Source organism: Pongo abelii, chromosome 13 (genome assembly GCF_028885655.2).
Source record: "Pongo abelii isolate AG06213 chromosome 13, NHGRI_mPonAbe1-v2.0_pri, whole genome shotgun sequence".
Taxonomy (NCBI): domain Eukaryota; kingdom Metazoa; phylum Chordata; class Mammalia; order Primates; family Hominidae; genus Pongo; species Pongo abelii.
In genome coordinates, this window is record NC_071998.2 from 116,317,115 (window position 1) to 116,343,653 (window position 26,539).

Sequence of the window (26,539 nt, forward strand, 5' to 3'; positions counted from 1 at the left end):
GAGATAGAGTCTCTATCTGTTGCCAGGCTGGAGTGCAGTGGCGAGAGTGCAGCTAACTGCAACCTCCACCTCCCGGGTTCAAGTGATTCTCCTGCCTCAGCCTTCTGAGTAGCTGGGACTGCAAGCACATACCACCATGCCTGGCTAATTTTTGTATTTTTAGTAGAGACAGGGTTTCGCCATGTTGGTCAGGCTGGTCTTGAACTCCTGACCTCAGGTGATCCACCCGCCTCGGCCTCCTAAAGTGCTGGGATTACAGGCATGAGCCACCATGCCTGGCCTCTGGGTAGCTTTCCTTTTGCACCATCAGGATATCTTGCTATTGGTGTCACCCACCTTGCTGTTAGGCAAGGTATATTGTGAAGACACTCAATGGAAGGAGAAAACCTGATTACTAATAGTATGCTTTTTTTTTTTTTTTTGAGATGGAGTCTCACTCTGTTGCCCAGGCTGGAGTGCAGTGGCGCGATCTCAGTTTACTTCAACTTCCGCCTCCTGGGTTCAAGCGATTCTCCTACCTCAGCCTCCAAAGTAGCTGGGATTACAGGCACCCATCACCACGCCCAGTTAATTTTTGTATTTTTTTAAGTAGAGAAGGGGTTTCCCCATGTTGGCCAGGCTGGTCTTGAACTCCTGACCTCAGGTGATCCACCCACCTTGGCCTCCCAAAGTATTGGGATTACAGGTGTGAGCCACTGCGCCCAGCCTATTAATATTATTCTATCAAGTGCTAAGAATTATGAAGGCCATATAAAGTAATGTGAAAAGTGATCTCTTCAATTAATAGGATTATTGGTTGTAATAGACAGAAAATATGATCACACATGTAGAAAAAACTGCAAATAAGTACTAAATTACATGACACTGAATAAAAGTAATAAGGAGTTTAGAAAAGGGACACATTGGCTACTCAGGAGGCTGAGGCGGAAAGATTGCTTGAGACCGGGGTTTAAGTTTAGCCTGGGCAACACAAGACTCCATCTCCAAAAAAAAAAAAAAATTAATTAATTAAAATGAAAATGGAAGGCTTGAGTAGCCAGGAAATGCTTCACAAAGAGAAAGATTTGGATAGGCAAAAGAGAAAGAAGAGATTAAGAGATTATCAGAGACAGAGATAAATAAAATATATAAGAGAAGCAACGACAATTATAAGTTAATAACACTTTGTAGCACAAGTAGCAAAACAGCCTGAATTAAATAAATGATGTATTATGGGAACTAGTAGAAAATAAGGTATAACAAAAAAAGAAAAAAAAGGTACAACAGGTAGGCTAGAGTCAGTTTATACAGTTCAAGAGCGTGAAGTCTTTCTGGTCTTTTTATGTAGGTTTATTTCCCGCATTTAAAAAGTAAAGATGATAACTGCTAATGGGTACAGGGTTCTTTTAGGGGATAATGAATGTTCTAAAATTGACTGTAGTGATGGGTGCACATAACCTGTGAGGATACTAAAAACCACTGAGTTGTATACTTCCAAAAGGTAACTTGTAAGATATCTGAATATCCCAATAAAGATGTTATTTTTAAAAAGAGTAATATAATTAAAAAAGCAATACATGATGAACTGAGCATATAATTTTATCTTCTCTCTCGAGGCTCCATACAGAAATAAAAAGAGAGGGAGCCAATCAGTAGATGAGAGATTTCAAGAAACTTCTGAAAGAACAACACTTGATGAAGAAATATCATTATTATATGAAGAAATATCAATATTATTACTTCCCACCAATCAAAATCCTGGCAGGAAATAGATGACACACAAGTGGGTCACTGGGAAGAGTTTGATAAAGAGGCTACAAAGATGTGAACAGAGTCAAGGGAAACCAACAAGGAACACTTTAAGGATCTGTGGCTAAGTTACTATCCTTTAGGCCTGGTGCAGCAGAGGGAGGGGGCAGTTCCCAAAACTTAAGGGAGGGAGCTGGCAAAATACACATCTGTGCTCACTCTACTCCTGCCCTCCAACCTCCTGCTGACCCTTTCCACTGGTGGAGCCCAACTGGAAGACAGAGGGCAAAGATATCAGTTGGAGCAGCCTATAAATGTTAGTCTCCCAGGGTAGGAGAAGAGGCAAAAGGCAAAAAGTAGATCTGGAAGGGCAAACTGAAAATGCCCAGCCTAGTGCCTTCCATATAACAGAGTGAAGAAAGCTGGAACCTAGAAAACATGAGAAAGGAACTACATGTGAAAGGACTCAACCCAGAGAGGTTACAAAGAAAAACAGGGCAGGGTACAGCAGCTCACGTCTGTAGTCCCAGCACTTTGGGAGGCCTAGGCAAGCAGATAGCTTGAGCCCAGGAGTTCAAGACCAGCCTGGACAACATGGCAAAACACAGTCTCTACAAACAAAAATAAAAAATAAAAAATAAATTTGCCAGGCGTAGTGGCACACACCTGTAGTCCCAGCTACTCAGGAGGCTGAGATGGGAAGATTCATTGAGCCCAAAGATCAAGTCTGCAGTGAGCTGTGATCATGCCACTGTACTCTAGCATGGCTAACATAGCAAGACCCTGTCTCAAAACAAACAAACAAACCCAGAAAACAAATAGTGTAAAAAAGAGTGATCCATTTGAATGTGAACTTAAGGATGAATTCATTTGAGATATACACTGGAACTACAGAGAAGGAAAGATCATTTCTCAACTCCTGGCTTTGCTATGTATAATATTTACATAGTTATATGTCAAAATGTTGTTTATTATCTGTTTTCAACTTTTAGAGTCCACGTATAGATGAAACACAAAATATTTAACTATGATTATAGAATGGTAAGCACATTTTATGTTCTGTGAAATAAAAACATGAAGTTATAACTGACCAAAACTAAGCATGAGAAAAGAAGAGAAGCTGGGTGTGGTGGCTCAATGCTTGCAATCCCAGCACTTTGGGAGGCTGAGAAGGGAGGAGTGCTTGAACCCAGGAGTTCAAGACCAGCCAGGGCAACAAAGTGAGATCCCTGTCTCTAGCAAAAATGAAACAATTAGCCAGGTGTGGTGGCATGCACCTGTGGTCCCAGTTACTCGGAGTCTGAGACAGGAGAATCGTTAGAGTCCAGGAGGTCAGGGCTGCAGTGAGCTGTGATCATACCACTGCACTCCAGCCTGGGCAACAGAGTGAGACTCTATCTTAAAAAAAAAAGAAAGAAAGAGAAACAAAGAAAACATAGAAAAGATGATGGAACTAGTGGGAATGAAAATTTACCTTACAAAATGGAATCAAAGGGATACCATCAATATGGTGTATGGATGGGTTAAAGGACTGGGTTTTGAAGTCAGACTGGCTTGGTACCACTAATTGTCTACACAATGTTACACAGAGTAAACTTTACGCCTTAGTTCTTCATTTATAAAATGGAAATAATAATAATAGAGCCTAGAGCATAGGTTTGATGACAAGAGTTACTGAGTTAATACAGGCAAGGACCTAAGAACAATATACAGCACCTAGTGAAAACACAAAAAAGTTAGATAATACTATCATCTATGATCAGCATTTAAAACGTGTGCTGCCAGTAGTTGACAATATGATTAATAAAATGAATAATGGGCCAGGCACAGTGACTCAAGCCTGCAATCCTAGCACTTTGGGAGGCCAAGGCAGGAGGATCATTTGAGGCCAGGAGTTCGAGACCAGCATGGGCAACAAAGTGAGACCTTGTCTCTACAAAAAAATTTAAAAATTAGCCAACCAGCAGCCCTTGGGGCTGCTCTGCCTACAGAGTAGCCATTCTTTTCTTTCTTTACTTCTCTAATAAACTTGTTTTTACTTTAAAAAGAAATTAGCCAGGGGCATGCTTGTAGTCCCAGCTACTCTGGGGGCTGAGGCGGGCTGACTGCTTCAGCCCAGGAGGTTAAGGCTGCAATGAGCCATCATCGCACCACTGCACTCCAGCCTGGGCAACAAAGGGAGCCCCTGTCTTAAAGATAAATAAACAAAATAAAATGAATAATGGGAAAACCGAGAATAGTGGTAACGTAAATTCAGAGGGTATGGTGGGGATTAGACAGTATGTGTGGATTACTTGAAAGAGGCCTAGCATAAAGTAAGCACTAATAAATGTTAGTTGCTATTAGTATTCTTATTCCTGCTACTATTTCTACGGGGCAGGGAAAAGAGTAGCTTTTAGGTAAACGAAATCTTCATTTATTGTGGCAGGATATCAAAGGAGAATGCATAAATTAATAAACCAAGAAAGAGTGATAAAAGCATATTTGAGAAATGAAAATAAACACCAGGAAAACTAAAATCAGAAAGAGTCAAAAGTGATTGCCTCTGAAAAATGAGGACTCTAGGTGAGAGGGATGTTTTAGACAATACTACTTCATAGTGTAAGCCCTTTTATATTATTTCACCTTGTAAAACTCATGTTTTTTTAATTATGAGGTTATATTTTAATTCATTTTTTGAATTGGTAATTTATACACATAGTATAAAATTCAAAGAGCACAAAAGGTATGTATAGAGTAAGTCTCCTTCACTTCTATTCCAAATAACGTAGGGCTTCATTCTGAGAAAGTCCTTCTTTATTTACTTACAAGCATATAACTGTGCATGTATGCATACAGATATGTTGTTTTGAAAAAGAAGTTTTAAATAAATACACTAAGAAAAAAGTAGCCGGGCATGATGGCTCATGCCTGTAGTCCCAACACTTGGGGAGGCTAAGGGGGGAAGAGCACTTGAACCCAGAAGTTCAAGACCACACTGGGAAACATGGAGAGACCTTATCTTTTCAAAACATTAAAAAAAAAATTATCCAGGCAGGCCAGGCGCAGTGGCTCACACCTGTAATCCCAGCACTTTGGGAGGCCAAGGTGGGCTGATCACCTGAGGTCAGGAGTTCGAGACCATCCTGGCCAACATGGTGAAACCCTGTCTCTACTAAAAAGACAAAAATTAGCCAGACGTGGTGGCAGGCACCCATAATCCCAGCTACTTGGGAGGCTGAGGCAGGAGAATCGCTTGAAACTGGGAGGCAAAAGTTGCAGTGAGCTAAGACCGCACCACTGCACTCCAGGCCTGGGCAACAAGAGCAAAACTTTGTCCATTTAAAAAAAAAAAAAAAAATTAGCCAGGCCTGGTAGGACTACATGCCTATGGTCACAGCTCCTTGGGAGGCTGAACTGAGAGTATCATTTGAGCCAAGGAGGTCAAGACCAGCCTGGGCAATATAGTAAGACTCCATCCCTACAAAAAAAAAAAAGAAAAGAAAAGAAAGAAGAAAAAAAAGTACAAGATGAAAAAGAACAATCCCATGACCTAACCAATTCCATTTAATATTTTAGTGTATTTCTTGCCAGACTGTTTCCTGGTCATATTTGTCTTGTCACCTTAAATAAGGAAATTGTATTTCTGTTTCATTGGCTGTCTAAGACTATTAGTGATCTAACTGCCTGAAGGAAAGGGTTTTATAGAAGAATTTCTTGGCTGGGTGCAGTGGCTCAAGCCTGTAATATCAGCACTTTGGGAGGCCAAGGCAGGCGGATCATTTGAGGTCAGGAGTTTGAGACCAGCCTGACCAACATGGTGAAAACCCGTTCTCTACTAAACATACAAAACATTAGCTAGGTCTGGTGGCGAACGTCTATAATCCCAGCTACTTGGGAGGCTGAGGCAGGAGAATTGCTTGAACCTGGGAGGCGGAGGTTGCAGTGAGCCGAGATTGTGCCACTGCACTCCAGCCTGGGCGACAGGAGTGAAACTTCATCTTGGGAAAAAAAAAAAGAATTACTTGTGCTCATTTTTGGGGCCATCAAAATAAGAAGTAACAGGTGAGTGCAGTGGCTCATGCCTGTAATCCCAGCACTTTGAGGGGCCAAGGCGGGCAGATCACTTGAGCCCGGAGTTCAAGACCAGCCTGGGCAACATGGCAAAACCGTGTCTCTACAAAAAAATACACAAATTAGCCAGGCATGGTGGCACAGGCCTGTAGTGCTAGCTACTCGGGAAGCTGAGGTGGGAGGATCAATTGAGCCCAGGAGGTCAAAGCTGCAGTGAGCCAAGATTGCGCCACTGCAGTCCAACAAGACTCTACCTCAAAAAAAGAAAAGAAATAATTCAAATGAAACTATTTCCTTTTAAAGCATCATTGAGAAAGCCACGAAACAAGGCCTATCAGTGTGGCTAGCTCAACCTGCTATGTTTTGTTAAAATGTTTTTCTTGAGATAAACTGGTCGCAGTGCACATCGGTAGTTCACCAAGCCTGTAATACCATGACATCTAATTTATGATTTCCTTTGAGCTGCTATTTCTTGGCCAGCAGCTGTGTGTCTCCAAATAATTTTTCCCCCAAACTAGCATGTTTTCTGAATATGTCCTCTGGATCTGCTTACCTAGATGTTTTCCAAATGCTGTAAAATGTTTTTTAAAATTTCATCTTTACTTTTTCTATTGCAACTTTTCTGATTTCTCCATCAAAAATATTGGTAATTATTCAGTTGTATCATCTTCATTCTCTTGACTTCATATTTATCATTTTCTCAGGATACTGAGAGATCATCTCCAGTTCTTCCTGAATGTCACTAGCTCAATGTTTTGAAGTATCAGTAGGATCAGTCTGCGGTCACATCACCCTGAGGCGCAGCATCTTGTCTAAGTATCAGTTCTACTCTATTGTCTTTGATGTGCATTTTAATCCTGATAACTGCATTTTTGCTTTCCTGAACATCTTTCTTGCTTTATTTAACCTTAGCCTGTTATCTCCTTATAGTTCTATGCTCTTTCACAGAAGCCATGATCTGTGGCATTTTATTACAGAAGACAATCTTCTGAAAGTTTTTTTATACCTGGCCAACTGATCTTTACTCATTGGTTTCATAGCTCTCAGTATGTATACTGTGACAGTGACAGTATTTCTTCCCCCTCTTACATTCTGCTTAATTTTTAGAAGTAGCAATCTGGGGCTGGGCGCGGTGGCTCATGCCTGTAATCCCAGCACTTTGGGAGGCCAAGGTGGGTGGATCACGAGGTCAAGACAGCAGACCATTCTGGCCAACATGGTGAAACTCCGTCTCTACTAAAAATACAAAAAAGTTAGCTAGGTGTGGTGGCACGCATCTGTAGTCTCAGCTACTCGGGAGGCTGAGGCCGGAGAATCGCTTGAACCTGGGAGGTAGAGGTTGCAGTGAGATCACACCACTGCACTCCAGCCTGGCAACAGAGCGAGACTCCGTCTCAAAAAAAAAAAAAAAAAAAAAAAAAAAAAAAAGAAAGAAAGAAAGAAAATAAAGAAATAGCAATCTGGGTATCTCATAAAGCAGTAAAAATGCAGAAGGGCAGGTGCTGATTTCACCACTGGAGACTTTATCGATTAACTTTTGCTGCATAACAAGCCACTTCAAAACTCAGAAGCTTAAAACAAAAACCATGTAGTCGCTAATCATTTTGTGGGTAGGCAATTAGATGTGAGTTCAGTTGGACAGTTCTGCCAGTCTCAGTCAGATCTCACTCAGGCAACTCAGACAGCTAGTGGTCTGTGGCCTTTCTCAAATGTCGAGGACCAGCTTGGGTTTATTTATATGTGGCTTGGTTACAAGGTTTTAAGAGTTGCAGATGAGAAGACAAGCTCTAATGTGCATTTTTCAAGTATTTGGATTATGTTTGCAACTGTCCCACTGGCCAAAGCAAATCTATTAGCCCAACCCAGAGGCAGTATGGCAGGGAACTAGTAATAACCATGGATTCAGGGAAGGGAATCATTTTACAAACAATCTATCACAGAGACCTTATGTTTCTTTCCTTTTCAATTATGAAAATAATAAAAGTCTCTTAGAAAGCAAAAATACTATAAAGTATATAAAGCAAAAAGTAAAAACAATGCTCTCTTGCTTCCCCTTTCAACTTTATTCTCCACAAACAATCACCAATAAGAATGATTTTGGCAGGGCACTGTGGCTCACACCTATAATCCCAGCATTTTGGGAGGCTGAGGTGGGAGGATCACTTGAGTCCAGGAGTTCAAGACCAACCTGGGTAACACAGGGAGAGCCCGTCTCTATAAGAAAATACAATAAATTAGCCAAGTGTGGTGGCAGGTGGCAGGTGCCTGTGGTCCCATCTACTTGGGTGGCTGAGGTGGGAGAATTGCTTGAACCCCGGAGGTCAAGGCTGCGGTAAGCCATAATTGTGCCACTGCACTCCAGCCTGGCTGAGTGAGACTCTGTCTCAAAAAACAAACAAAAAAGAATGATTTCTTTCTCTGTGCACATTTAAGTATATACATGAGATTTTCCATTATTTTACACCAATGGGATCAAACTACATATAATGTTCTGCAACATGTGTATTTAATTTAAGAATATTTCAGGTTTCTTTAATACATAGAGAATTATATCAATATTTACTGTAGTATATAATAAACCAACTTATTTAAACAATATCTTCCTGATGAACATTTATATTCTTTCCAGTTTTTCCCTGTTTTGTTTATTTATTTATTTATTTATTTAGAGACAGAGTCTCACTCTGTTGCCCAGGTTGGAGTGCAGTGGCACCATCTTGGCTCACTGCAACCTCTGCCTCCTGGGTTCAAACGATTCTCCTGCCTCAGCCTCCTGAGTAGACGGGATTACAGGTGCACACCACCATGTCCAATTAATTTTTTTTTGTATTTTTAATAGAGACGGGGTTTCACCATATTGGCCAGGCTGGTCTTGAACTACTGACCTAAAGTGATCTGCCATCTTGGCCTCTCAAAGTGCTGGGATTACAGGTGTGAGCCACCGCACCCAGCCTCCCTGTTCTAAAAATGCTGTAATAAATATCTTCATACTAATAAATTTGAATAGCTACACAATATGAATGAAAGGTCAATTACTGTAGGTGGAAGTGAAGAGTGAAAAAACATCTGCATTTTTGTACCAGATGTTAAGTTAATGGCTAAGAAAGCAAAATGTTTTCCTACCTGAAATTTTCAGGCACAACAGCAAGAATAAGCAAGTTTAAAACTGCATTTTAAAAATCCATTTTCATTTTCCTTATAAGCTGAAATTCATTTCAGATTACAGAAACAGGTTAACTGTAGATATTAGTTTCTCATATTTATTGTAAGTTTTCATCTTTTTTATGTCTCCATGGATCTCTAATGAGAGGTTACATTAGGAAGACCTAATCAGATATTTTTAAATGTAAGTTGATGCTAGAAACTTTAAGACTCTTATGAAGCTGCTGCTGTCAGGAAGATTGTATCATTATGTACAAGCATTTGTCAGCAACACCAACTTTGTGACAACTGACAATTATTGTGTTTCATTAAGGATACTATCTAAAGTCTTTAGGCAATTTTTCAAGTAAGCACTTACCTGCAAGTTCCTTTGAATTTCCAAAACTGATAAAATTAATAATTCTCAGTAATACATCCTGTTAAGGGAGAAAACAGAACTAGAAGCCAGTGTTTTATTTCAGGTACCAAGTAAAAAGGATTATAAAGGAAGGGAACTTTGTATGCAGGCTGAAAGTACATAAAAAGTGATCTAAAATGCTATACTAGGGCTCCTAACAGTAAGCTGTAATATATAAATATTTTCCGATTTAAAGCTATGAACAATGTTGGCTAACTTCTATACTATTTTCCTCAAAAGAATTTAGAACATCTACTATTCCAGTCTAAATCAGTTATAAAGACACCAGTTTCTTTTTCAAAATAGGGTTTAAATTTTTTAAAATTTTTCCATAGGAAAACTCCTATGATCATCCTTTTTCTAATGAGACATATCACAGAAGTTAATATACGAACCACTATATGATCAGCATCTAAAATTAACTAAGGTACTCTATTAAAGAGTTTCAAAAAAAACTCCTCTACTACTCAGAGCTTCACTCTGATTTTAAACTCTGAATATATCATTTGGTCATTATTACTGTCAGCAAAGACGGAAAATTAATGGTCCATAGAATTAAATTAAATAGGGCTCTGAATTACCTCATAATTTAAATGACCTTATATTTCACATTTTGCAAAGGCACCTATGTTATAAATTAGCTAATCATATTCTTTTTTCCAAGATTTTGGAGGAAAGTAAAAGTATGACACTAATCTCTCTTTATTGAAATCCTCAGTTCTATCAATAGAACTCAGGAGACTATGGTAGGAAGAAATGCAGTGCAAATAATTAAATCTGATTATCAGGGATGTTTCAAATGTAACATTGAGATATCAAAACTCAGGAAATCTCTGTAAATTTCCTGTAAATCCCCCATCTTTACTAAACTGAATTAGCTAAGATCATTGATCCCTACGTACACCTAAAATCCAAGTCCAAGGGGCATCTTTCAGTCCTTCTTTATCAGTCCTCTCCATGGCATTGCACTGTTCACCACTTTCTCACTATCTTGTAACTCTTTTTTCTGTCCTTACAATCTCTTCCATTAACTTCTCTTTCCTTAGTCCAGTCCCTAAATGCAGGGATTCCACCGGAGTATGCGTGTGTATATATATATATCTATATATATCTATATATATATATATAGATATATACACACACACACACATACACATATATATACAAAAAGAAACACACATACAGGAAGTTACTTAGGAATCATGGCTAGTAAGCTGTAGAGCTATGATTCAAATTCAAACCTTCTACCTCCTAATCCAATGCTCTTTTCTACCATATGGAATAACCACCTAGATTCTGTACGCAAGTAAAGTTCTTAGTTCTTTTCTGGGACCACATTCTGCTCCCTGGCTTTTTTTTTTTTTTAGACAGAGTCTCACTTCACCCAGGCTGGAGTGCAGTGGCATGATCTTGGCTCACTGCAACACCCGCCTCCCAGGTTCAAGCGATTCTCATGCCTCAGCTTCCTGAGTAGCTGGGATTACGGGCATTTGCCACCATGCCCAGCTAATTGCTTTGTATTTTTAGTAGAGATGAGGTTTCACCATGTTGGCCAGGCTGGTCTTGAACTCCTGACGTCAAGTGATCCACCTGCCCTGGCTTCCCAAAGTGCTGGGACTACAGGCGTGAGCCACGGTGCGTGGCCTGCTCCCTGGCTCTTAGGATGCTGGTGACCTCCAACAAAGCTGTGGTCAAAGGCAAAGGAATAAGCCAACTTCTCTGAATCAGGTTTTCAGTCAAAGAGCACACTGCCCCACTCACACATTCTTGTTTAAACAGAGAGGACTATATTACTGGGACAACTTTGTTCCAATCCATGTTTCTGTGTTCATGTGTATACGAGACCAAACTGCATTTGAGACTTGCAAAGCCCAATTGAGCATTTCCTTGTTTAGCACCAGTATCTGCTTTTACCCATTGGTAGACCCAGTGGTTTGTTGTTGTTGTTGTTTGTTTTTAAAGACATGGTCTCACTCTATTCCTCCAGGCTGGTGTGCAATGACATGATCATAGCTCATTGCAGCCTCAAAATCCTGGGCTCAAGCAATTCTCCTGCCTCAGCCTCCTGAGTAGCTGGGACTACAGGTGCATAGCACCACACGCAGCTAATATTTTTGTTTGAGACAGGGTCTCACTCTGTTGTCCAAGCTGGAGCACAGTGGTGTGATCTCCACTCACTGCAACCTCTCCCTCTCAGGTTCAAGCGATTCTCACGCCTTAGCCTCTCAAGTAGCTGGGATTATGATGGTGGTGGCAGCCCATCTGGAGCAGCTGCTGCAGGGATGCCGACTGCAGTGGGGAAGTTGTGGCCAGGGCTGCATGCTCCACAGAATAGGTGGAGGCCAGGAACAGGTGGAAGCCAGGCCACCTACTGAGTTGGAGGGGTGGGAGCCCAGTGCTCCTGGGCACAGCTGCAGCTACCCAGCTGCAGCTTTGGACCCATGCTTCCCTGCGTTCTCAGGGTCTTAAGAAGCCCCCTGCCCCCACATGCTTGAAAGTACCTGCTCCTGCTCCCTGGCCTCTCCCAGCTCCTGGCACCCACTCTGGGATGGAGCAAAGTTGTGGCCAAGCCTGGGAGCTGTCACAACTGACTGGGTGTGCTCATGACGGCACTGACACACAAGCCCCCTGCTGCCTCGGCCCCCTCCAAACTTTGGGTACTGACGAGCATGGGAGGCAGGCCTGGGGGGATGAGGCTACCAGTTCTGGTTGAAGTCCATGGCCCAGAGTGAGAACTCAGGGTGCTTTTTCCAGGCCCATCCATGGCCTCCCATGGACCAATCAGCACACACTTCCACCATTCTGAGCACAGAATAACCCCAGACAGCCAGACTCGTACCCTCTGTGGGATGACATGCCTACAGAAAGGAGCTACCCACTCCTTTCTGCTGAGAGCTGGACATTTGCCGGGATGATCCACCTGCAGGAAGGAGCAACCTACTACAGGTTTCCTCTCTGCTAAGAGCTGGACACTTGCCTGGACAACCTGCTTGCAGAAAGGAGCTACCTACTAGGGGTCTCCTGAGAGCTCTTCTGTCACTGAATGAAGCTCCTCTCCACCTTGTTCACCCTCCAGTTGTCCACATATCTCATTCTTCCTGGGCGCAGGACAAGAACTCAGGACCTGGCAAATTCTGGGACTCAAAAAAATGGTAACACAAACAGGGCTGAAACATGCCCCCTTGCTCGCCACGTTGTAGGCAACAAGAAGGAAAGAGCTGAGGTCCTTTGGGAGTTCAGACCTATGGGCTCGCTGAGCCAGGGTTGTGACATCCTCTTTGGGGCTCTGTGGTTCCTGGCATCTCCAAGCTTCTGGGCACCACCACCATGTTCCCCTCGTCCAGATGTGGGTGCCTGCAGTGGAAGCTGCTTGAGGCACATCTAATCCAGCTGCAGACTTGCATGGCGCCAGTGCCTGGAGATGCCTGCCCCACCACGGCAGCTAGCTTGCTTGGCTGTGCGCAGTGGCCAGACCCCATGCCCATTCGCTAATAGACCCCTCGCTGCTCCACACCTGGCCTACCCTTGGCAGGTGTGGGATCTGGGCCAGTAGCATGAGTCAAGCACAACCTGCCAGGCTGAGTAGTGGGAACAAGCCCAGTGAGCCCAAGCAAAACTCGGGCAAAGGTGCCACTAGCCACAGAGGTTTCTGGCTGGAAAAAAAAACACCCTAAGGATCCTGTGACATTTTTAGACATGCATCACCATGCCTGACTAATTTTTGTGTTTTTAGTAGAGATGGGGTTTCGCCATGTTGGCCAGGATGATCTCAAACTCCTGGCCTCAAGTGATCTGCCTACCTCAGCCTCCCAAAGTGCTGGGATTATAGGCATGAGCCACTGCACCTGGTCAGCTAATTTTTAAAATTTTCTATAGAGATGAGGTCTCACTGTGTTGCTCAGGCTGGTCTTGAACTACTGGCTTCAAGCAATCCTCTCGCCTCAACCTCTTGAGCAGCTGGACTACAGGCATGCCCTACCACACCCAGCTATATTTTTTATTTTGTAGACGGGGTCTCACTTTGTTGCCCAGGCTGGTCTTAAATTCCTGAGCTCAGGCAATCCTCTGGCCTTGGCCTCCCAAAGTGCTGGAATTACAGGCATGAGTCGCTGTGCCTGGCCTGCCTCTATTCTTAGAGTCAAACATTTGTCTGTGTTTGGAATTCTTACTCCTAAATTGAGGAAAAACTTCTCGGAAGTAGCACTTCTGAAATTACAATCTATCACATTAACATAGGCTATGACTTTATCTGGCAAAGCTTTGTTTTTCTCATCTGTAGAACCAAGATAATAGACACTGATGACATTGTTTTGAGGATTTAATGAATTCTTCGGGGTTCTTAACATATCTTTTTAATTTTCTCTCTATACTCCTCCTGAAGAATCTTAAAAACTAACCACTATTGAATGTGGTTAAAAGTCAACACTTTTACACTGCTGGTGGGAATGTAAACTAGTACAACCACTATGGAAAACAGTGTGGAGATTCCTTAAATGACTAAAAGTAAAACTACCATTTGATCCAGCAATCCCACTACTGGGTATCTACCCAGAGAAAAAGAAGTTATTTATATAAAAAAGATACATGCACACACATGGTTATAATGGCACAATTTGCAATTGCAAAAATATGGAACCAGCCCAAGTGCCCATCAATCAACAAGTGGATAAAGAAATTGTGATATATATATATATATACACACACACACACACACACACATCTATACATATATATACACATATATGAGATAGGCCATAAAAGGAATGAAATAATGGCATTTGCAGCAACCTGGAAGGAATTGGAGACCATTATTCTAAGTTAAGTAACTCACGAATGGAAAACCAAACATCATGTGTTCTCAGTCACAGGTGGAAGCTAAGGTATGAGGATACAAAGACAAGAATGACACATGGACTTTGGGGACTCTCGCGAAAGGGTAGGAGGGGTGTGAGGAACAAGACTACACATTGGGTACAGTGTATACTGCTTGGGTGATGGGTGCACCAAAATCTCACAAATCACCACTAAAGAACTTATTCATGTAACCAAACACACCTGTTCCCCAAAAACCTACTGAAATTAAAAAAAAAAAAAAAAAAAAACTAACTACAACTACCTCTCCCCTAACCAATTCCCGATCCAGCTTCTACCAGCAACTTTAAAGGGGAAGATGCTCTATGTTTCTAGTAAGACCTGACAAGATATTAGAGGGAGCTAACATATAAGACCTGGTTATACTGACTTTGATAGAATATATTATATTATAATAGAATATATTCATCTATTTTATTGTTTAATATTTTAGTATAGCATTTAAATAGCTAATTTTCTAGATTCTGGGGAAAAGGTGACAGCATAGTATTGAATCTATTCAGATACCTTCCCAACACAGGCAGAACAAACAGAAAATAAAGCAAAACCCACTGGTAACATTTCAATAAAACCAAGGGTTATAGGCTGAATTGTTATTCCCAAAACTCGTACATTGAAGCTCTAACTCCCAGTATCTCAAAATTTCACTGTATCTGGAGATAGGGCCTTTAAAGAGGTAATTAAAAAGAAGCCTTTAGGGAAGGTTTTAATACAATATGAGTTGCGTCCTTAGAAGAAGACATTAGGACATACAAAGAGGCGCCAGGGCACAAATGCATGCAAAGATGACCATGTGAGGGCACAGGAAGGAAGCATCCATCTGCAATCCAAGGACAGAGGGCTCAGAACAAACTGAACCTGCTGACACCTTGATCTTGGACTTCCGGCCTCCAGAACTGTGAGAAAATGCATTTCTGTTGTTTAAGCTACTCAGTCTATGGCACCCCGTTATGGCAGCCATAGCAAACTGATACAGTAATATGGTAACCATCAAATCCCAGGTGGTTGGAGACAAATTACCAACAGCCAAAAGACCTGCAAGCTATTAGCATCTATGCTGGAGGAGACAAAGAAAGCAAAACTGGGAACATCTTATGGACCAGTGAAGAAGACAACCCGAAAATAGCCAATATGGATTCACCAGAAAGCACAGTCGGCCATTATGAGAACAGAAACTAAAACTGGGAGGAATTTTGCCTGAGCAACAGCCACACATGGCTACTAAGCACTTGAGTGTAGTTAATCTTAACCGAAATGTATGTTAAGTATAAAATACTGTGTTTCAAAGACTTAGTATAAAAAACAATGTAAAATATCACTAATTTTTCTCTATTGATTTATGATGAAGTAGAATATTTTTGATTTATCGGATCAAATATTATTAAAATTAATTTCACTTGTTTCTTTTTAGTTTTTAATGTGGCTAGAAAATTTAAAATAACATTTGTGGCTTATATTAAATTTCTATTGGTCAATGATTTTCTTTTCCTTTTTTTTTTTTTTTTTTTTTTGAGATGGAATTTCACTCTTGTTGCCCAGGCTAGAATGCAATGGCGTGATCTCGGCTCACGGTAACCTCTGCTGCTCAGGTTCAAGCAATTCTCCTGCCTCAGATTCTCAAGTAGCTGGGATTACAGGCGTGCGCCACCATGCCCAGCTAATTTTGTATTTTTAGTAGAGATGGGGTTTCACCATGTTGGTCAGGCTGGGCTCGAATTCCTAACCTCAAGTGATCCACCCACCTCAGCCTCCCAAAGTGCTGGGATTACAGGCAAGAGCCACTATGCCCAGCCTAGTGAATCAATGATTTTCAAGAGCAGGTGATCAAGATACCTACTGTACTCTGGTGGCAGTCTACCTCAAAGGCAAGTCCAATTCTTTTGGTGGTAAGCCATATAAAATGACAGCCTATATCACAAGCTTGTACAGACAGTTTAGGGTATAATCTCTAAAATAACATGGTTATTTATTTCAATAACAATAAACTTGCCATTACCAGTTTGCAGAACTAGCCTCTAAGAGAATATTAATTTTCTGAAGAAGGAGAAGGGGAAGAGGGAGGAAAGAAGAAAAGAGAAGAAGAAGAAGAAAAGGGCAGGGGAGGGGAAGAAGGGGTCAATGGAACAAACTGTTAATTTCTCAGTTGTCCTCTTTAGGAAAAAGGGAATCCTAAAAACAGGCTTCTAAAGGAAGCATTATAGAAACTTTCTTTCTTAAGTTGAATACTGGGAGCACATTTATTTATTTATTTATTTATTTTTATTTTTATTTTATTTTATTTTTGGAGATGGAGTTTCGCTCTTGTTGTCCAGGCTGGAGGCAATGGTGCGATCTCGGCTCACCACAACATCCGCCTCCCAGGTTCAAGCAATTCTCCTTCCTCAGCCTCCCAAGTAGCTGGGATTACAGGCATGTGACACCACGCCCGGCTACTTTTGTATTTTTAGTAGAGATGGGGTTTCTCTATGTTGGTCAGACTGGTCTCGAACTCCTGACCTCATGTGATCTGCCTGTCTCAGCCTCCCAAAGTGCTGGGATTACAGGCGTGAGCCACAGCGCCTGGCCAGGAGCATATTTAATAAAAATAATTTCTGGAATTATTTTAAGACTAGTACACTTCACTTTGGGGCACCTCCCAATTAAAAATATACATATACACACACACTCACACTATATATACTATTATATGTACTATAATAATAATATTATATATACTATCAGTGGCCTCCAAGCCTTCCTTGGCTTTGTGTATTTGCTCCTCTGGAGTCAAATAACTAGCGACTTGGAGGCCTCTGCTTTTGCAAAACACTGCAAGTTAGGGATATCACTGATAGACACAGCTGTGTTTCTCAAATACATGTCTCGAGATACTGCCTTATATAATCCCACTAAGTATTCCATTCTGCTTCGACAGTCTTAGTCACCATGGCAACCGGAACTCTGCAAGCACTTGGGCTTTTGATCATTTTCTGACAGTATTCAAAGCTTTTTCTAACATTATTCTCACTTCATTACTATTGCAACTACATGCAAGAGCCATTATATGCGAAACATCATTCATTTCATCCAATTCTTATTTTTCTGGATTATGTTTTCTTACACAGTGAGTGGAAAGAAGAGATAAACTATTATGCACATATTATAAGAAGGTATTTTCAGTTGAGAAAAATACTCCATTAAGATATTCACAGCTGGGAAAATGAAAGGCTCTGACAACTTAGATGAACAGCTTAATATAATGTGGAAAGACACACCTCCAAGAGTAAAAAGAGAATTTATTATATCCCAAATGAGATATGATACAAAAATCTGAAACCTTTCATGCACTGAAACGCCCTTTTCACTCTACTCATAATGAGTTAAAAAGTCCAAGTAACAGGGAACACAACAGGGGAGGTTTCTGAGGTGCTGTGTGTGCTACTTCTTCATCTGAATACAAGTCACATGGATGTATTCAGTTTCTTAAAAACACACTTAAAGCATGTGCACTTTTCCGCAGTCAATTATACTTCAGTAGTAAGTTTAATACACAGTACATGAATTAAAAAAAGAAAAGCATGTTAGAACATGTGGAAAAGGAGAAAAAAAAAAAGACAAGCACTAACAGTGAAAAGAATGCTAGACGGAAAGGGCTTAATATTAAAAACTGACACTATTCCAGCTGGATCCCACTTCATTCCATTTCCCCAAATGCCAATGCTGGTCTAGACCACTACCAATACATTTCTTGTTCTCTATAAGGACCATGGACCTACTCAGACCAATTTAAATAAGGGGGTGGGGGTGGGCGCAGGGGGATAGCAACCAAAAAAACCTCATAATTATTCCAAAATAAATCTTGTCCCTTTCTAAAAAAACGCTCATAAAGCAACATCAACACTCGAAAGAAAAGAGGTTTCTGATTGACATAACTCAAAGATCTTCTTTACACAGGAAACAGGGAGAGTAGTGTAGACAAGAATGCCAATACACACCTCCAACCCACCACCACAGGGAACTTTAAGGAAGGCCTACAAAACTGATACAGACAGCCCTTTATAATCAAGGTCTAATATTGAACAAAGAACACTTTTTTCTCTTTTCTTTTTATAAAAGGGACAAGGTCTCACTGCATTGCCCAGGCTGGAGTACAGTGGCATAACATAGCTCATTGTAGCTTCAAACCCCTGGGCTCAAGTGATCCTCCCACCTCAGCCTCCCAAGTTGCTGGGACACACCACCACACCCAGCTAATTTTTAAATTTTTGGTAGATGGAGTCTTCCTATGTCGCCAGGCTGGTCTGGAGCTCTTGGCTTCAAGTGATTCTCCTGCCTTGGCCTCCCAAAATGCTGGGATTACAGGTATCAGCCACTGCTCCTGGAGATACTTTCGTTTATATAAACAAAAAAAAGGAAACAATACGGCTGCTATACCGGACAACCACATCTCTCTCAAACAAAAATCCAAAAGCATTCAGAGAAGATATATAGTTTGCTCACCACAGACCTATTTTTGTATAAATAATTATGGCTTATTTATTTATTTATTTATTTATTTATTTATTTATTTATTTAGAGAGAGTCTTGCTCTGTCACCCAGGCTGGAGTGCAGCGGCATGATCTCAGCTCACTGCAACATCCGCCTCCCAGCTTCAAGCGATTCTCCCGTCTCAGCCTCCCGAGTAGCTGAGATTACAGGTGCGTGCCACCATGCCTGGCTAATTTTTGTATTTTTAGTAGAGACGGGGTTTCACCATGTTGGCCAGGCTGGTCTCGAATTCCTGACCTCAGGTGATCTGCCCGCCTCAGTCTCCCAAAGTGCTGGGATTATAGGCGTGAGCCACCGTGCCCAGCCAATTATAGCTTATTTAAATTGAAGAGGGTCATTCAATAAAACACTGAAAATATATCCGCGGTATATTTGCTTATCCACTCTTCCACGTGACAGATCAAAACTTATCATTATTAGTATTGTAAAATTTTAAAACAGCACCTTAGAAAGATATGACTCCATACCTGAGATATAAGATTTATATTTTAAAATAGCTCAAAGAGTAGATTTAAAATGTTCCCAACACAAATAAATGATAAATGTTTGAAGTGATGGATATCCCAAATCCATAATGTGATCATTACAATGGTATGTATGTATCAAAATATCACATGTACCCCATACATATGTAAAATTATTATGTATCAAATTTTAAAAAGAAAAAATGAAAAATATGCAATAATCAAAACAATTGGAAACGTTTTTCTGATTTAAAAAGTAACATAAAACTAACATCCTATTCCATACACAAAAATTAACTCAAAATGGGCTGGGCATGGTGGCTCATGCCTGTAATCCCAGAACTTTGGGAGGCCAAGGCAGGCGGATCACTTGAGGTTAGGAGTTCAAGACCAGCCTGGCCAACATGGTGAAATCCCGTTTCTACTAAAAAGAATACAGTGTGGTGACACCAACTACTAGAGAGGCTAAGGCAGGAGAACTGCTTGAACCCGGGAGGCAGAGGCTGCACTGAGCCGAGATCATGCCACTGCACTCCAGCCTGGGTGACAGAGCAAGGCTCCACCTCAAAAAAATTAATTAAAATAAAAAGAACTCAAAATGGATCACGGACCTAAACGTAAGAGCTAAAACTATAAAACTCTTAGAAGAAAACACGGGAGTAAATTTTCACGACCTTAAGTTAGGCAACGATTTCTTAGATACAATACCAAAAGTACAAGCAATGAAAGAAAAGAATGACAAGTTTAACTTTATTAAAATTAAAAACATTTGTGCTTCAAAGTAGATCATTAAGAAAGTAAAAGACATGCCAGGCGCGGTGGCTCATGCCTGTAATCCCAGCACTTTGGGAGGTCGAGGCAGGTGGATCACCTGAGGTCAGGAGTTCTAGACCAGCCTGGCCAACATGGTGAAATCCCGTTTCTACTAAAAATACAAAAATTAGCCGGGCATGGTAGTAGGCACCTGTAATCCCAGCTACTCGGGGTAGGGGGGCAGTGGGTGCCCAGGCAAGAGAATCGCTTGAACCCAGGAGGCGGAGGTTGCAGTGAGCGAGATCGCGCCATCACACTCCAGCCTGGGGGACAAGAGCAAAACTTCATCTCAAAAAAAAAAAAAAGAAAGTAAAAGACAATCCACAGAATAAGAGAATATATATTTGCAAATCATACATCTTACAAGGGACTTGTATCCAGAATATATAAACAATTATAAATTAATAATTTTAAAAATAATTCAATTTTTTAACTGGTCAAAGAATTAGAACAGATACTTTTCCAAAGAAGAAACAGAAATTGCTAACAAGCACATAAAAAGATGCCCAAGATTAGGGAAATTCAAATCAAAACCACCAAGAGACACCATTTACATCCAGCAGGATGTCTATAATCAAAAAGACAGAAAATAATAAGTGTTGATGAGAACGAGGAGAAACTAGAACACATTACTGGTGATGAGGCCACTTTGGAAAGCAGTTTGGCAGGTCCAAAAAAGGTTAAACACAGAATTACCATATGACCCAGGAATTCTACTCCTTGGTATACGGCCAAGAGAATCGTAATCCCAGCACTTTGGGAGGCCGAGGCAGGTGGATCACCTGAGGTCAGGAGTTCGAGACCAGCCTGGCCAACATGGTGAAACCTGTCTCTACCAAAAATACAAAAATTAGTTGGGCGTGGTATCAGGCACCTGTAATTTCAGCTACTCGGGAGGCTGAGGCAGGAAAATTGCTTGAACCTAGGAGGTGGAGGTTGCAGTGAGCCAAAATCGTGTCATTGCACTCCAGCCCAGACGACAACAGCAACACTCCATCTCAAAAAAAAGGAAAACCTATGCTCACATAAAAACTTGTATACAAATGTTCACAGGACTATTATTCTTGATAGCCAAAAAACTCAAATGTCTATCAACTGATGAGTGGACAAATTGTGATAAATCCTTACAATGGAATATTAATCCTAATAAAAGTAGTGATATGTGCTATAACACAGATGAACCTCAAAAACATTATGTTAACAAGAGAAGTCCACGATAGAAGACCACATATTGTATGATTCCAATTATTTAATATATAAAATATCCAAAATAGGTAAATCCATAGAGACAAAAAGTAGATAGTGGTTGTCAGGGGTTAGGGTTTGGAAGAATGTAGAATCACTGCTAATAGGAACCGGATTTCTTTTGGGGGTGATTAAAATGATCTAAAATTAAATTGTAGTAACAGCTGCACAACTCTGCAAACATACCAAACTTTTCAACTGTAAACTTTGAATGGGCAAATTTTATTGTATATAAATATAGCTCCATAAAACTGTCTCAAAAAAAGGAGTCCAAGCTATTATGTCAGTGTTTTAAGTTTGAGAGCCCATGTGCCAGAAGTTACACAAGGGATTTAAATGCAAGCTTTTGAATGCCTTCCTACCTTTAAATCTATACTCCCTTTAAGATTTTATTTTTATTTTTTCGTTAAGGGTCTTGCTCTGTCACCCAGGCTGGAGTGCAGTGGTGTGATCACAGCTCACTGAAGCCTCGATCTCCTGGGCTTGAGCAATCCTCTCGCCTCAGTCTCCCGAGCAGCTGTGACTTGAGGCACTTGCCACCACATCCAGCTAAGTTTTTCATGTTTTTGTAGAGACGAGGTTTCACCATGTTGCCCAGGCTCACCTCAAACTCCTGGGCTCAAGTGATCCTCCCACCTCAGCCTCCCGAAGTTCTGGGATTACGGGCGTGAGCCACCGCGCCTGGCCTCTTTTAACTTTTTACTTACTTAATTTCAACAGGCACACATATATGTGGGAAACAGGTTCACTAGATGTGCTAAAGCTGAGGCTAGCTGTGAGCAGAAGTTTGCCGTGGGTTTTGTTTTTTTGTAATTTCCTCAGAGTAATTGAGGGCAGGGACTGTTAGCTTTATCTCTGAATTTTCGTACCCAATACAGAATGTGGTACATACTGGGTGCCAATTAAATGTTGAAGAAAAAAAATATAGCTAGAAGGCAAAGAGAAAAAAAAAAAAGTCTAAGTATGCAAATTTAAGAGGTTTAAAATAATCCATTACAGGAAAACAAAAGATTTAAACTCCAGGCATACCAAGGAAAACTTCTGAATTAAAATAGTGAAAGAAAATATTCTTTAAAAAGACACAATTAATTTATAAAGCCAAAGAAAAACATGATCTCAAACATCTCCTCTGCAGCATAAAATAGGAAGCAGCAGAGTGCAGGAGTTAAGAATACTGCCTTTGGAATCCTCCATTTAACAAATATTCACAAAGCCTTTACAATGTGCAAGACATGGGCTTAAAAACTAGAGAAACAGTGACAAACAGGGGCTGCTCTTAGGGACATTTCATTTTAATGCAGGAGAGACATAATAAGCAAGTAAATAATATTAGGAGTGGTAAGTGTCATGCAGCAAATCAAATGAATATAGGAAAAAGAGAATGATTAAAACAGCAGCTTTAGACAGAATGGTATTTGAAAAATTCACATAATTTTTTTAAAAGACAAATTATCTGGTTTAAAAATAAACCCTGCCAGTATATGTCCAAACCTGGGGATGTATAACACAACTGTAAAATGTAAGATAAAAAGATTGCATTTTTATCCATAAATAAACCATAAATTAAAATAACTTAGTATCTTTACAATCACTCCTTCCTATATAAATTTTCAAAAATAAAACCTGTTTATCCCTAGGATTTTACCTATTGTATGAATTTTCTTCTAACTGATACTAAGCTAATGAAGCTTTAGGTCTGAAGTCAGTGAATATCCTAAAACTCTCAAGAACTGAAATATAGGTTAAATCATAAATAGCATGGTTTATAACACCTCATCATTACTTTTTCTACCCACCCCCGACCATCACCACCCCGATCTGGTAGACAAAGGTAACCATCATTACTTTAGGCACAGACATTTCATCCCAGAAAACAAATAAAGAATAAAAGAAACAAGCAAGTAAACGAATTACAAAAATGCAATAGGAGGCTCCACATTCAATTGCATATGCATTTTTAGGCTCCTCAGACCTCAACACCCTAATGTGCAAAACCAGATTAAAATCAGATCTGGTGTGAGTAATGTACACAAAACCATCTCACAAAATAGCTCTTTTTAACTTGACTAAAACAGTGTAAGTTATCCTTTTTTTCTATTGTTTTTTTATCTAAGAATTTTAAAAATGATGTCAAAGAAAAAATCATGATCACTCTAATACAGAAATTTATATGACATTCTACCCATAATTTTTGGGAACTTACCACGCATCAGCCAGAAAAAAAACAAATGCAGAACTAAAGAAAAGTTCAAAACACCAAGAGTCCACTCACCTTAACCCATTGAACAGTTGCTTAGATTTATCCAGAAGATAACAAAAATCTGTAACTGTTTTCCTCTCTCCCTGTGGGATATCATCTTCAGCACCTCCAGAGGACATGATTTCTTTAAGAGCAAATTCAGTCCTGTAAGAAAACATATGTTCATTCATCCAGTAGGTAAAAATAAAAATAGAAAAAAACCTTAGTTATATCATCTGATAGTATTTTTTATCCAAGACAGATATAGAATTCTTCTGATTACAATCAAATCACAAAGATATAATTTAAGTGTAAGATACTGTAAGAAAATAGATCATCTCAGTCGGGCACGGTGGCTTACACCTGTAATCCCAGCACTTTGGGAGGCCAAGGTGGATGGATCACCTGAGGTCAGGAGTTCGAGACCAGCCTGGCCAACATGGAGAAAGCCTGTCTCTACTAAAAATACAAAAATTAGCCGGCCGTGGTGGTGGGCGCCTGCAGTCCCAGCTACTCAGGAGGCTGAGGCAACAGAATTGCTTGATCCAGGGAGGCGGAGGTTGCAGTGAGCCAGGACGTGCCATTGCACTCCAGCCTGGGTGACAGAGCAAGATGCCGTCTCAAAAAACAAAACAAAAAAAAAAAATAAAGAAAATAGATCATCTCCTATCACTGGTATGGATGAAAATTGGAACCATATTAGAAAGCAATTTTTATAATATCTTTTCATCTAATAAATATTATTTGAATGCCTGTTATGTTCTAGGCATTCCTCTACATGGTTAACAATCTAAAAATATTGATTTATTTGTCCACTTGATCCATTCTATAAATCCTTCTGGAAAATGATCCCACAAATGGGAAAACACTTTATCCGTATATTTATTTTAGTATCACAACATTTAAAAATTGAAAACAACCTAAAGGCCCCAAAGACGAAAATGGTTAGGAATACTGACCACTGCACTCTACCCACAATCACTAACTTACAACTCTGTTTAAGAAGGTGAGGCAATGGTATGAGTACACTTCAATATAAAAGGGATATAAAATCACACACACACACATACACACACAGACGTATATTAAAACTATATTGAATTGAAACTGTCTCCACTTGTAATAAATTTCATAAACCTGCCATGTAAAAACAGAAAACAACAGTAAGTTGTCAGACAGTATGTACAATACAAACCTAAATTTTAAAAACTGATTTGTGTTTACACACAGACAGAAATTCCTGAAACAACATAGGAAAATTTGGTCCTGGTGTAGGATGTAAAAATAGGCAGACAAAATATAGTCACTGAAATAATGTGATACAATTGGTGAAATAATGAATTTTAATAGATGGACTGAAGAACAGAAAGGATACAGTTGAACAAATTAATAAGCTAAAATATCAGATTTGGGGTACTCTGCCAAAAGACAGTAGAAAGAGATAAAATATATAAAAGAAAAAGCAAGAGATAAGATAGAGAAATGAGGGAAATCAACTGCCACACAAGAGCTTACACAGGAGAGAAAAACACAAATGAGAGTGAAGAAATATTTGCAGAAATAATGACTAAATTTCCCAGAATTAGAGAAAATGTAACACCTAAAATTGAAAGGACTCAAAGAATGTCAAAATAATCCCACAGCTAGAACCATTAAAGTAAAACTTAGGAAATCAGAATTCTTTTCCCTTCCTGAAAAATTCACTCTTACAGCCACCAAGTGGGTATCCACATCACAGGGTACCTGCATGGGTGTTGGAATATAAGCTATGTGAGGAGGCCATTTGCAGGCAGAGCCAGCTTGCACAGGATGTTGAAGGCCGAGTGTGGTGAGGAGGGCACCCATGAGGGTGGAGGACTGGCAGGGAAAGTAGGAGCCTGAGCACAGTGACAGCACCTCCACATAGAAGGGTTCAAAGCAGCAATGGGAGATTTGCTATATAGAGAGGGAAGGATCAAATAAGATCTATTAAGGACAGGTACAGTGGCTCACGCCTGTAATCCCAGCACTTTGGGAGGCAGAAGCAGGAGGATCACTTGAGGCTAGGAGTTTGAGAGCTGCCTGGGCAACACAATGAGACCCTGTCTCTACAAAAAATTTAAAAATTAGCCAGATGTGGTGGCAGGTGCCTACTCAGCTACCTCAGCTACTCAGGAGGCTGAGGCAGGAGAATCGACTGAGGCCAGCAGTTCAAGGGTGCAGAGAGCTAGGATCCCTCCACTGTACTTCAGCCTGAGTGACAGAACGAGACCCCATTTCTTAAAAAAAAAAAAAAAAATCCTTTTTCAAAAAAGATTTATTAAAGACAATGGGACCCAGAGTTCTCACTTGGCAGAGAAGGGAGATGCAAATATGGAAATGGAAAAAGTTAGAATGAACTCTGTGGATTGAAACTGGGCCAGGTGCAGTGGCTCATGCCTGTAATCCCAGCACTCTGGGAGGCCAAGGTGGGCGGATCATTTGAGGTCAGGAGTTTGAGACCAGCCTGGGCAACATGGTGAAACTCGTCTCCACCAAAAATTACAAAAATTAGCCCAGCATGGTGGGGTGCGCCTGCAGTCCCCAGCTACTTGGGAGGCTGAGGCAGGAGAATCACTTGAATCCAGGAGGCAGAGGTTGAGGTGAGCTGAGATCATGCCACTGTACTTCAGCCTGGGTGACAGAACGAGACTCCGTTTCAAAAAAAATAAACTGTAAGTATGAGTGAACTAATGGATTTCTGAAGACATGGACATACATGCATGGTGTGTGTGTCTACATAAGCACACACAGATGCATACTCCCTAGCTCTGTAATTCTATCTACTGAGAGCGCCTTGGAGCAGTGATCATCTTCCCTCCCCAGTGGTATGAACGTTTCTAGCACCTAGCTCTTGGCCTCTAATACCATTCTCCAATAAAAGGAACCAGACATCTCTGGAGAATTGTAATTCACTAATTACAGCACAGGGGTGAAAAAGTACACGATGAATGTGGAATATCTTGCGGTAGTAAGAAAGAAAGTGCTCAAGGAATGCTAAAGAATGTCAAAAAGACATA

At 40.5% G+C, this 26,539-nt stretch overlaps 1 protein-coding gene across 3 annotated transcripts in view; it reads right to left on the minus strand.

The window, feature by feature from the left end:
• The window catches only part of SCAI (suppressor of cancer cell invasion), a 188,277-nt gene that overhangs the window by 78,466 nt on the left and 83,272 nt on the right, over positions 1-26,539 (minus strand). For all 3 annotated transcript variants that reach the window (XR_008509997.2, XM_024252813.3, XM_009244859.4), the window contains one exon: positions 23,535-23,666. Coding sequence is in view for 2 of the 3 variants with exons in the window: in XM_024252813.3 (XP_024108581.1) it covers positions 23,535-23,666 (132 nt within the window). In the remaining variant the exon portion in view is untranslated. The remainder of the gene's footprint in view (positions 1-23,534; positions 23,667-26,539) is intronic.